General features: G+C 38.8%; 2 protein-coding genes across 2 annotated transcripts in view; one reads left to right on the plus strand and one right to left on the minus strand.

Moving 5' to 3' along the window:
• HADHA (hydroxyacyl-CoA dehydrogenase trifunctional multienzyme complex subunit alpha) overlaps positions 1-9,819 on the minus strand; it is a 48,157-nt gene extending 38,338 nt beyond the window's left edge. The window contains exons 1-5 of the mRNA XM_007470797.1: positions 9,619-9,819; positions 4,735-4,776; positions 4,571-4,641; positions 2,906-3,039; positions 881-1,019 (exon numbers count right to left, since the gene is read on the minus strand). Coding sequence (XP_007470859.1) covers positions 881-1,019; positions 2,906-3,039; positions 4,571-4,641; positions 4,735-4,776; positions 9,619-9,685 — 453 coding nt within the window. The 5' untranslated portion in view covers positions 9,686-9,819. The remainder of the gene's footprint in view (positions 1-880; positions 1,020-2,905; positions 3,040-4,570; positions 4,642-4,734; positions 4,777-9,618) is intronic.
• Positions 9,820-10,233: 414 nt separating this feature from the next.
• The window catches only part of HADHB (hydroxyacyl-CoA dehydrogenase trifunctional multienzyme complex subunit beta), a 30,921-nt gene continuing 28,132 nt past the window's right edge, over positions 10,234-13,022 (plus strand). Inside the window, exons 1-2 of the mRNA XM_007470798.1 lie at positions 10,234-10,286; positions 10,596-10,663. Coding sequence (XP_007470860.1) covers positions 10,234-10,286; positions 10,596-10,663 — 121 coding nt within the window. The remainder of the gene's footprint in view (positions 10,287-10,595; positions 10,664-13,022) is intronic.

Consider the following 13,022-nt stretch of genomic DNA (forward strand, 5'->3'; position numbering starts at 1 on the left):
ATAAACTGAAATTCCTTAGGCTGGCATTTGATGCTTTCTACAATTTAACTTTCTGGCCTTACTTCATACCTTTCCCCTAAGTTATCAACCTCTTTTTGGGTTGCAGATCTCCTTGAAAATCTGCTGAAAGGTATGGAAGCTTTCAACAGAAAAATGCACACACAATTACATACGCACCCCAGGTTAAGAAACCCTGTACCATGTAAAGACTCTTCAATCAAGCAGGCCTACTTATGGTACCCTAATTAGGCTTTGTTTATCCTTGTCTTTGCTCACACCATGCCACATGTGGAATGTTTTCCCACCACTTTCTGGTTAATCAAATTCTGCCTATCATTTAGGACCAGACACAGGTCTCCTTAGTTAATACACATGAAAGTGTCTAGTATAGAACCCAGCATGTGATAAATGTTCAATAAATGTTATTTTCTTTTCCCCTCCTTCTTTCTTACATGCTCCAGTTTGGTAAGCATCTCTTCTCTCAAATCTTGTGTTATTTACCATCTTTACTACTCACAAAACACTTGACGTACATTATAAGTTATGTGTCTCAACTAGACTTCAGTAGCTCAACAGCATGAATCACACTTCTGAATCTTTGCCTTGCAAACTTGAACAAGGTTTTTTAGAATTGATAGGGACCTTAGAGATCTAGCTCAAAATCTTCTCAGTTTGTAAATGAAAACATGACACTTTGGTTCACTTGCTCTGTGCCATGAGAATAAGGATAAAAACCTATCCAGAAGTTTGATAATTAAAACAAAGCTGATTCTCCCTCAACAACTTTTTTAAGGCAAAATAGTAGCCTAAAGGTTTGCAGCTGGTGAATCCCAACAATGAGCTGGACCGTTGTCTCAATGACTTTGGAATAAATCTGTACCTCAAGTCCTCCTCCTAAGCAGGATCCATTGATGGCAGCCACAATAGGCTTTGTGGACTTCTCAACTTTCTCAAACATTCTCTGTGCTTCCTGTGATATTTGTGTTACCTCTTGAGAGGTCGTGCAAGCAGTTAACATGCTGCAGTAAACATGAGAGAAGAGAACCAAAAAAAACCAAAGATAAAACCATAACCTATTTTGTTCAATACTTCATCCACCATATCCTTATCCTATCATATATCAATATTTGGTAGTGAATCTTCAAACACTCAGAAGTTTAAGAATGATTTTGCCTCAGATAGCACTAATATCAGTGACATCATCTCTTGATAAAAGAGTGTTAAATTTCTGGATTCAGAGAACATGAAACAAAACATGTTGAATAATTTTTGTTTGTTTTGGTAACAAATCATTAGATTACAAAGCTCTGTACATGAGAAAATCATCTTCTGGTAAATATTTTCGCAAGCAGATTAAACATTTTCACTATCAGGTAGCTTTCGGATTAAACATCAATCAGAATGACAGAAAAAAAGGCTTCTATTACAATAATGTTGTCCTCAATGTCCTTTAATTTCAGTTTGTTTCATTTGCTACTTACTGTTTCTGAACACATTTAAGCTGTGGGTTTTTTACTTTTGACCAAAGACAACTAATTTTCTGTCATTTTATATGCTGGGAGTTGTTCAGCTAGCCTCACACAAGCTACAAGTATTTTCCTATGGATTTACGTAGCTACTACCAGGTACATCAGTGTCTTACTAGGCTTAAATAACCAAGCTAGAAGAAAAAGCACTTGATGGAGATAACTTTGCTTTTTCTAAAAAATAAACATAAACAAACAATATTTATGAATTTCTAATTACTATATGTAAAAAAAGGGTATACAATATTGAACAAAGTTTAAAAATATACGAACACCATAAATACAAATTACTAAGCCAATAATGCTGGCTATCATTGCCTAAACTGCAAAGAATAATAAAACAAATATAACAAATACCCATATTTTGACAGAATTAACAACCGTTAACATTTTAACCCAGTAAACTAATATTAAGGTATCATCTCTCCTCCTTACTTTTGCTTTAAAGAATTTTAAAGAAGTTATATATATATATACATTATATCACTGGAAAAAAAATGAAAATATTAGCTGTATTGGTGAATTAGCCTTTGACCCCTGAAGGTCTACCAGCCAATTCATTTACCCTGAAACAACCATTTTCATATGTTTGTAGTGTATTCTTCAAACCAACTACGTAAATAATACAGAGAAGTATTCATGTATGGTTTTATAATGTTTATATAAACTATATACAGTATCAAACATTCTGTAACTTGCTTTTTTTTTAACTTAACATTATGTTTTTGAGTTCTAACATTATGCTGTAGATCTAGTTAGTTCCTTTGAATTGTTTCTGTAGTATTTTATCTTGTGAATATTCCAAATTTACTTATCTATTTCCCTCATGACTGACGTTTAGCTTGTTTCAAATTCTTCACTATTTTAAACTACACAGGACTGAACATCCCTATGCATGCACGAGTCCTTAAAACCAAAGGGTGGGATTTCTCTAGCATACATACCTAGAAGAGGTATCACTTGATTATATGATACGTGCATTTTCAGTTTTACTAAATTTTATCAAATTACTCTCCAAAGTGGCTATACCAATTTGCAGTCCTACTAGTAACATTTAACTTTCTCATTTTCCCAAGTCCTTGCTAATATATTTTCAAACTCTGAAATGTTTGCTGGTCTGGTGGGTGCAAAAAGGGCATCTCACTGTTCGTTTATTTTCACTGCAATTTCTTTAAAGAAAGGCTGTATATTCAGTTTTATGAGGTTTAAGCAACAAGTCCCTCTTTTTTATTAACGTTATTGTACTCATGAAAATAACTTTAAAAAAACTTGCAGAGAAAATTTACTTCTATCTTCTTTTAAAATGAGAAATGATTAGGCCTAAAAAAAACATACCATTAGCCAAGATAAAAGATGACTTCAAATTTCCTAAAACTTACTTGAGATCGGCACCTGCAATGAAGCACCCTGGCTTGGATGAGATAAGGACAGCACTTCTGATTTGATTACTAGACCAGACTTCATTCATTACTTCTATGAACTCTGAATGCAGTTCTTGACCCAGAGTATTCACCTACCAAATGGAAATATATATAAATCTAAGGGTTTAAATTCAAAGTAATAGATGTGCAAATCACCATCAAATGCTATTTTGATTACAGGAAATATGTTTATCCAGGAGAAATATACTGTTAAAAGAAAGGGACAGGGAAACAAACAAACAAACAACCCAGCAGCTGTCTATTCAGCTGCTTTGGCCAACTGTAAGCACCGCTCCCTCTAAAAATAGTTCTACTTAAAGGAGGAACTCGTATTCCTGAGGAGGTCATATTCCTAAGTTTCAATCATATGCGGGCTATAATTAAGTCTACAAACATTTATCAGCATGGAAAAAATTTGTATAATGTTAAGGAAAAAAAGAAATCAAAATTAGACATATAGGGCTTCCCTGGTGGCGCAGTGGTTGAGAGTCCGCCTGCCGATGCAGGGGACACGGGTTTGTGCCCCGGTCCGGGAAGATCCCACATGCCGCGGAGCGGCTGGGCCCGTGAGCCATGGCCGCTGAGCCTGCGCGTCCGGAGCCTGTGCTCCGCAACGGGAGAGGCCACAACAGTGAGAGGCCCGCATACCGCAAAAAAAAAAAAAAAAAAATTAGACATATAGTATGATCTTAATTTTTAGAATATTATTTGCTGAAACTGGATTAAATGTTAAAAGTGGTTACCTTTGGGGGTTTGGAGCATGAATGATTGTTATTCTCCTCTTTATTGCTTTAAAATGTTCTACTACAGGCATGCGTTATTTTTGTGTTCAGGAAAAATGGTCAACTTACAAAAAATATCTTAAGTTTGAATCATTGCTCAGTAAATGCTAAGATTTACTCTAGTGAGGGGGACTGCCTCTTACTTTCCTTAATTTGTGATAGTTGTTAATTGCTTACATCTAGGCCCTCCTACTTCATTGAGGCCTCTGGTAATAAGATTTCTGAAATATGAAATCTTTACACCAACTTTAGGTGAGGGAAAAGCATGAGCTCCTGCAGTAAAGCTCTTCTTGGCAAAAGACTGGATTAATGCTGCATGCTTTTCTGAAGTTGCCAAAAACAAATGAAGCTCCACTTTGAAGAGAACTTGATTTCTAATATAAGAACTGCACCGGGTCATTCAGGTCCCGTAGGAAACTTAACGACATTTAACCCAGCCAACTTACTATGAACAATGACTTATGTCAGGCAGGTTAAGGAAGCCGATTTAATAACCTCATAGTTAAGATGGGTAGGTCAGTTTTAATTCTTATAAACAAAGCTTATACTTTGCTTCTTATCTAATAAACCACCTTATCATTCTACAGTGTAACAAAAGGCTAGTTTTATTAATCCTTGATGTTAATCTGACACCTAAAGTCAACTAGGAGGAATTCTTAAACAAGGACTTCTACTGCAGAAAACTGCATTCCTTGGGCAATTTCTCAAACTCTAACTATCAAAACTGTAAGTTCATGTGATAAGATTACTGCCAAATTGGTGGATTTCTTTCTTTGTCATTCAGGACTGGATTAATGAATGTAGTGAGTAGAAATAAACTGCAGCAAATTAAATTGGGTACCTTTGAATTGGGTGAGTTAATTCGAATAACTGCTACGTCCCCTTTGACTCCATAGTTAATATGGGTTCTGGCTAAAAAGAGAAGGAAAATTTATTTGTAAACATGTTTATTGCTAAATAAGTATAAAAAGCAATGTAAGCGTGTCAACGAGAAATTAAACTTACTCAGCAAAGCAGAGGACCTTGTAAAGTTGCGGCAAATATAACCTGTAAGAAAAAGGTATTTCAAAATTATTTTACAAAACAGAATTTCCATAGTACCTGCTATACATAACAAAGCTGGACTTTATAACAACCACAACAAAACAAAGTGTTCTAAGCGATTACTGTGACCACTGCTGTATCTTTTTGTTTCAATTATCAGGTCAAATGATTATCTGGATACTAAATGTGGTGGGTGGAAGAATGGCCTCTCAAGGATGCCCATGTCCCCAGAAACCAAGTATGTTAGGTTATATGGCAAAGGGAAATAAAGGCTGCAAATGGAATTAAGGTGGCTAATTAGCTGACCTTAATACAGGGTGATTAGCCTGGATTATTCAGGTACACCCCATGAAATTACAAAGGAGGAGAAAAGGCAAAAGAAGCAGAGATGGCACATGAGAACTCATTTTGCTGGCCTTGAAGAAGTCAAGGAATGCAGGCAGCCTCTGCAAGCTAGAAAAGGCAACGAAATGGATTTTCCCTTAGAGCATCCAGAATGAACACAGCCCTGCCAACACCTTTGATTTTAACCCAGTGAGACTCATTTCTGACATCCGTAACTGTAAGATAATAAATTTCTATTGTTTCAGTCACTAGGTTTGTGAAAATTTAGGGCCACAATAGGAAACAAATACACTAAGAAATAAGTAATCTATAAAGCAATCCGTAATGTTAGTTCCAAATGTATTCCAAATATATCTCAAGCATGTTCTCCAGCCAGGTCCTCTTACATTTCTATGGAGAGATGGACTTTCCAGTGTCATGAAAAATAAAATCAAGGGGCTTTAGAGGCTCCATGTTTCTCTCTATCCTGCAGTTCTTTAAAGGAGGGGAAGCGAAGGCACAGAAAAAAGCAGCTTTATACTGCTTTCAAAGGCAAAACAACATACTATTTAAAAAAAAACTGTAGATGGCACCAGAACCAGAGTGGGGTGATCGCTGGTTCTGTCTGCATTTGTTTTTCTTTAAGCAATCCAAGTCAGCCCTCATGGTGCAAAGACAAAGGACCCGAGAGTCCAAAGCCTTGGGTTCGACCATCAAGTTTATTATTTACTAGTTGTATGACCATGTACAAGTCTCTCAGAGCATTTCAGTGTTCTTATAGAGTAAAAGTGATGTAATGATTATAAAAGTACCTGTAAGTCAAAGTCCTACACCAAAGTAAATTAAGATAAGCCAGCCATCTCCTCAATCTCCAGTGCCTCCACTTCACTAACGATATACTTCCCTTTGCTTTTCCATCATTTGAGATCTATGTCATCTGTATTTGTGACTCTTCCTTCTTTATATCTGTATCATGGCTCCACAAAGCCTTATCTTGATATTCTGTCTACAAGGATCTTGGCCTTCCCTGCCCAAATTTTATCTTTATTACTCACTGTTTTGTTCTCTAATCGTTGCATCTGTAGCAGGTGTTTCCCCCAACTAAACTGTAATCTCCTCCAACATCATCTCATAGTCATTTATTCCACAACAAAAATCTAGTGTGGCCTAGAGTGAACAGAAAGACAAAAATCCCTCTTTGTGGAGGAGGTGAAAACAGGCCTGGCATAGAAAGGAGTTTCCCTATAAAGTAGAAATTCTGTGGGAGGGGAGCCAGATAATAGGCAATTCTAGCTAGAACAGGGTAAACTGAATTAGTGAGAAGGAACTGATCAGTAATGCAGGGTGGGAGAAGATGGGGTGGAAAGACAGATAAAAGACAATAAAAATAAATATGGAAATAAATATGTTAGAAGATAAGTGCCTAAGGAAAAAAGAAAACAGAGCAGGTGAAGGGGCTTGGACGTGGGCTGTAATTCTGAAGACCAAATATTTGAGACAACAGGTTTGAGCTCATTAGCTTATAAACCATAAACTCTCATCCACTAACCTAGCTTTCCCCCCCACATGAAGACATACACAAAACCTCCTCTAAATCAATAGAGACAAGAAACAAAGAAAGAAACAGCAAATGTACAAACATGTCTGGAAAACAATTTCAAACCACAGTCAACTAAATCAAGTTGAAGTACTCGGTAGCTTTGCTTTTGGAATCCAGCCTTCCTCACTTCCTAATTAGGAGAGCTTACTTTAGAGCAGCGGGTGCCCAACCTTTTGGGCACCAGGGACAGGTTTCATGGAAGACAATTTTTCTACAGACTGGTGGGGGCGTGGGGTGGAGGATGGTTCAGAGGGCACCCGCCTGCAGCCCCGGGGGTTGGGGACCCCTGCTGTAGAGCAGCTGGGTGAACTTTAGCCTATATTTCCTGTGCCAGCAAAAGAGAGAAACCTCTGGCCTACTTTGTAATCATTTAAATAATTTAACTCGAGAAGATACCTACAAGATACCTACAAGATCGAAGACTACAGCAGTGCAGAGAGCTGGATTATGCTAACACAAATTTCAAATATGAAAGTGTTACTTTGGTTGTAACAATCAACAGCTTTTCTCAATATTTAGTACCGGGGGAAAGGGACAGGATTAAGGAAGTGAGAGTCAAATTTAAATATACACCATCTACTAAGGTATTTGCCTCCAATTCTTTTCCTGTGAAATTATTCTACCACTTAGGTAATCAGGAATTTGGATTTAGAGTAAGAGTGGGAATTAAACAAGATATTTTGGTCAAGATGTGATTTTCATTTGATAGTCATACTCAGAATTATAGCACTCAGGCAGGAATGGGTTAAAACTTCAAGAAATACAAAGCAGCATCAAGAGATTTTAATCATCCATCATTAAACGTCATAATCTCATTAAATGTTTGGCAATGCCTTGGCATAGACTTTCAGTTAGGGTTAGGGTTAGTCTGTTGAGTCTAAATGGCAATCCAGGTGTGCAGGTAATTTTAAATTCCCTTTCTAGACTTTTTTTCAAATTTTATACATTGCTACTAAAAGGAGCAATAGCTATAATAAGCCATATTTTTTTAATTTTTAAAATTAATTTTTATTGGAGTATAGTTGATTTACCATGTTGTGTTAGTTTCTGCTGTACAGCAAAGTGAATCAGCTATACATATACATATATCCACTTTTTTAGATTCTATTCCCATATAGGTCATTACAGAGTATCGAGTAGAGTTTCCCTGTGCTATGCTGTAGGTTCTTATTAGTTATCTATTTCATATATGGTAGTGTGTATATGTCAATCCCAATCTCCCAATTTATCCCTCCCTCCCCAAGCCATATTTTCTTATAGGTTAAAACACAATGCAAAATATATACACACATGTGTATATATATATTTCTATAAAAAAACATAGAAAAACTAGGCTTGTAACCTTTTATCACATGTAAAATGTAAAAATTACTTTAAAAAAGTCTCATATCTGTATCAATAGAATCATAGTTCTTCAGGGCAGGTAAGAGTTATAACAGCTAACGTTTATTAACGTTAATAGTAGCACTTACTCCACAAAAAACTGCTTTACACCTAAAATTACTCCTTTAAAGCTCACAAGGTGGTATTATTCCCCATTTCACAAATGAGAAAACAGACATAGAAATTACTTGCCCAAGGTCACCAGAGGGTAAAAGGCAGAGCTACATTCAAACCCAGAAGTCAGACTCCAAATTTAATGCTTTTAATTGCATTACCTTAAAATCAATGGAGGGGAAGCTCAAAAATATACATTTGATATTTTTAAAGTGTTAAACCAAAAATGTGGAAAACAGACAAACTGTCAGGTCACATGACCAAATGCTATCAGTAGGTATGTGAGTAGTAAGGGAATGGGTGATTCTTTTTTTCTTAATCCCTTTCCCCAGTCTTCACAGCATTTCAATTTTCTGTAATCTTATGATTGATGCGCGCGCGCGCGCACACACACACAAAGCAGTCCTGTGGAGACTAAAAACATTGATCGAAATAAGAAAGCAGAAGAGATTCAATCATTTGAAATTAGTCCCTAACAGTAAAGGGAGATTCCAGGCACTCCTCCAAAAACAGCATGTGGTATTACCCCGGGGGGTTCAGAAGGAGGAAGGCATATTATAAATTATATTTCTAATTAAATAACCGATATTAAGTACAACATGCAATAAAAAGTCACATTTCACCTTAAGATTTGAGATGGAAGGAAAATGCTTGATTTTCCACAGTCACTCACTTTAACTCTTTCACTGCCAGTTTGAAGACAAAAAGACAATATAGCTAATGCAAGCTAACTGGGTATCGTCAGAAACAAGGGTAGAAATAGTTGTAAAGTTATCTAACATCTTGCTCCTTAAGAAAGAGGGTATCTGCGTATTTAAAAAAAAATGCTTCTTCTAGCAAATTGCAGAACCTATCCCTTGAAAATCAATATATTATACGTTCATACTGGGATTATTGGAACTGCAAGAGTTGAGCTTCCTATTGAAGCGTGGTAATAGGTACAAAAAAGGTTTGGGGGAAAAGGGGCAGGGAATGGCAGTAATTTGCAAGGCTGGTTAATTTCATACAAGGTTTTAAGATGCCTCTTGTTACAGGCAAGGTGCAATGGAGCCACAAAGATGTGACCGACTGGACTGTCCTAGTCCTCCTAGTCCTCCCAATCTCGTAGGAACAGGCTCAAGGCCATCATTAAATGAAATAAGAGGAGACCAGCGGAAAGTGCCAGACCGGGTGGACAGGGCTCAGAAACGTTAGGGCTTATGGAGCCCGAAATCGCTGCAGGACTCATGAGAGAGGAAATGTCAGTCCCAGCGCCAAGGAACAAGAGACCAGATCCCAGAGCAGCATCCCTCCCCCTTATCCAGGGCTGGGACCGTGGGCCGGGGCAGGGAGGTGGCAGCGATGGGGAGACGAGGCTCCGGGGAAGCTCGGGTCTCCGTAGGAGTTATGCCCGGGGCTGTTGGGCGCCCTCAACCAGGCCTCACCTGGGCAGCGGAGCATCCTGGAGGCAGTGAAGCGGCTGAGGCTGCCAACTGCCCGGGAGGCCACCATCTTGAGCAGGAGAGGACGAAAGTGGAAGGCGCTTCAAGTCGGGGGAGTCAAGCAGAGGACTTTTCTTTCCGTAGCCTGGCTCTGGCCAGGTGCCCGATGTACTGCCTGACTAAAACTGCTATGGCGAGCTGCCGCCGGTTCCTTAACCTCGCCCTTTGCTTCTGGCTAACCGGGCGGAAAGGACACCTTCTCCGCGGGGAGGAAGGAAGGTCAGGGAAGAGGGGGGACAGAGTTCCGGATTTTCCAATCAGGCAGCCGGAGGGCAGCCCGGAAGGCCTGCGAAGCCCGCGGAGCCGGTGGGAAGGTTGAAGGGTCCTTTCCAGGTAGGGCCCGCCCCTTGAGCCAGTCGGGGCCCGTCGCTCGGGTCCAAACCTTCCTGGCAGCGGGAGTCTGAGCCCACGCGAGCTAAGGTGAGGAGGTGGGTGCGCTCGGCTTTCCGCCTGGCTTTTCCCCGGCGAGGTCCGCACTTCCTTTCCCACCTACTACGCCCGCGGCCTCCTCCTCTCCCTGGGGCAATGGAGTTCGAGGGAGCGGAAGGAAGCTTCTCAATGGGGCTCTCCCGTACCAGTGCAATTTGGGCAGTAATTTGGCCTAGCCTTCGGTCTGTAGCTCAGAGCAGCAGTGTCGCCTGTGTCTTTTAATTTATCACCGCATGTTAACGAACTGTTGCCTTGTGTTTGTGTCGGTTTAAAGCGCTGGCTTGTGTTCCAGTGTTGTTGTTTCACCTGATTTGCCTGGAGCCAGGCCGGCGGCAATAGAGATTCGGTACAGGGCCCGGGATTAACCCCTTTTATGTTACTGAGGGTGGGTCTCGGTCGTGTGGCTTTTTCGGGACTCGAATGTGGGAGGAGCTGAGACATGCCTGTGTCCCGCTCCGAGATCCAGGGCTCAAGATTATTTTCTAATCCAGAGGGGACCCGGAGACCATCTGGTCATTCATCATCCCCCTTACTTTATCGGTGAAGCCCATGAATCAGGGTGAGTGAGTCTACCCATGACCACAGGTGGTAGAAATAGGCCTAGAGGTCTGCTGACTTCTAGTCAAGAGCTCTGCATTGCCTGAAAGCTGTTTTTGTGCTGGAAAGATAGGCTTGAGTCCTGGAATCAAGTGATTGACTACAAAAAGTAATGTTGAGGGCCCTCTAGGCCCTTTCACCGCCCTCTCATTTAATCTTCACTATCCCAAAATTGTTATTTACATTTTGTAGGTGAAGTTTGGGAGGCTCGGAGGTTATATAAATTTTCTGGTAGGTGGCAGGGCCAGGATTCGGCTATAAGTTTAAGTCTCACTGTTCACCAGATTGACTGTTCCGCAGGAGAGGGAGCAGGAAGAGGCAGGGGGAAATGGCAGGGAAGTTGAGACTGAATTGAGGAGTATGGAAAGAAAGAAGAGAGGTTTCTATTTAAAGTTCAAGTCAAATAGTGAATCCCCCATCACTGTGAACACCTTAAGCAGAAACTGCATGAGCAGTGATCTCTTAATTTGCGGAAAGGATTCTTGATGACTTCCAAAGGCCCTCCATCTCATAAGGTTTTTACAGTTCAAAGCTTGCCTCCTGCCCACATAATGCTCTTTCTGCATCTAATTCGGTGTAGCACTTACTGTTTAGATAGAGAGTGGCAAACTTTTTCTGTAAAGGGCCAGATAGTAAATAGTTTAGGTTTCACAACCCACATTGATCTCCGTCACATATTCTTTGTTTTGTTTTGCTCTACAACTTTTTAAAAATGTAAAATCTGTTGTTAGCTAGAGGCCCATGGGTTGAAGTTTGCCATCCCCTGATTTAGGTCACCCTTTTGGCTCTTGATGTTTTTGTTTCCTGTATTCTGAGCAAAATCATAAGCTCCATCAAGGGCAGAAATATTATGGTTCTCACTGTGTCTTACATAAAGGGCAACTAAATACATTTATACCATCACCCACTAAAATTAATAGCAAACACATGTATAACCCTTACTATGTATCAGGCACTGTTCTAAGTGCCATATATATATATATATATATATATATATATATATACACCTCACAACAACCTATGAAGTAGGTACTTTAATTATCTACAGTTTACAGGTTCATCTTACAGATGAATTATCTACATCTTACTCCTAAAACAGAGAAAGAAACTGGCCTTTGGAGGTCATCAAGAATCCTTTTTGCAAATTAAGTAGCTTGCTTAAGGTCATACAACTAGGGTACAGCCAGGATTTGGATTGGGCGGTTTGCCTTTAGTGTTTGAGCTATTAAGGATATTGTGAACTGTGTCTTAATGATGCTGTAATAATGAGCTGTTAGAGCCACTCCATCTTGCTTTCATTACTTGTTTAGCCCCTTCTTCACGTTACTTGCTCCTAGGTTCCTGCAACTTCATGCATCTTTCTATATAGTTTCACACCCTACTCAAGCCTACCCAGGCTCCCCAAATCCTTGAGTCAAAATGTATTTCCTAAAGCTTAAAGCAGATGACAATAACTAAGTCATATATTGCTTAGTCCTTTCTTTTGAAATCTGTCTCTACTTTTTATTAATTTTTGATGGGATGTATATTCTATTTAATTTTTTTCCCAGAAACTTCAGGAAGTCTAAAGAAAATAAATATACCAATAACTCCACCACCCAAAGATAACTACTGTTAACATTTGCTTTGTATTTTTCTGGACTTTTTAATTTATGTTTTCATCTATCTATCAAGATACTAGTATATGCAGATTTTCTATAAAACCAGAATTATACTGTACATTAAAAATAAGATGCTCATTGTAAAAAAAAATTTTAAGAAGACAGAAAAATATAAAATGAAAGTCCCTCTTTATCTCTTCCATATATAGATTCAGCTTTATGGATTTTCGTCTCTTTCTGTCATAAAATGGAGTCTTACTATATATATATATATTATTCTGCAGCCTGCTTTTTCATTTAATATATGTTGTAGGCATCTTTCCATGTCAGTATATACATGTATGTCATTATGTTTCATTTTTCTTTACGAACTGCTGAACAGTATTCCATGGTATGTTTGTAATACTATAATTTATTTAACCATTTCCTGCTATGTGCATCTACATCTTGAGTATTTCTATTGGCTAGAGATCTATGATTGCTACATGTACAACTTGAATATTTCTGTTGCTTAAAGACCAATAAGAAGAATTACTAGGCTCAGAAATTCACAATTCAGAATCTGAGAGAGAAATAAAAATTGCCTTCCAAAAAGACCTTACCAGTTATACTTTTATCAACTGTATATGGAAGTGCTTAAATAGATCCATTCTCACTAGAATTGTGTGCTAACTATATTTTTTAATTTTTGCCACTTAATAACCCCAAAATGACCTTGTT

Source organism: Lipotes vexillifer, unplaced genomic scaffold (assembly GCF_000442215.2).
Source record: "Lipotes vexillifer unplaced genomic scaffold, Lipotes_vexillifer_v1.1 scaffold717, whole genome shotgun sequence".
Lineage (NCBI taxonomy): Eukaryota > Metazoa > Chordata > Mammalia > Artiodactyla > Lipotidae > Lipotes > Lipotes vexillifer.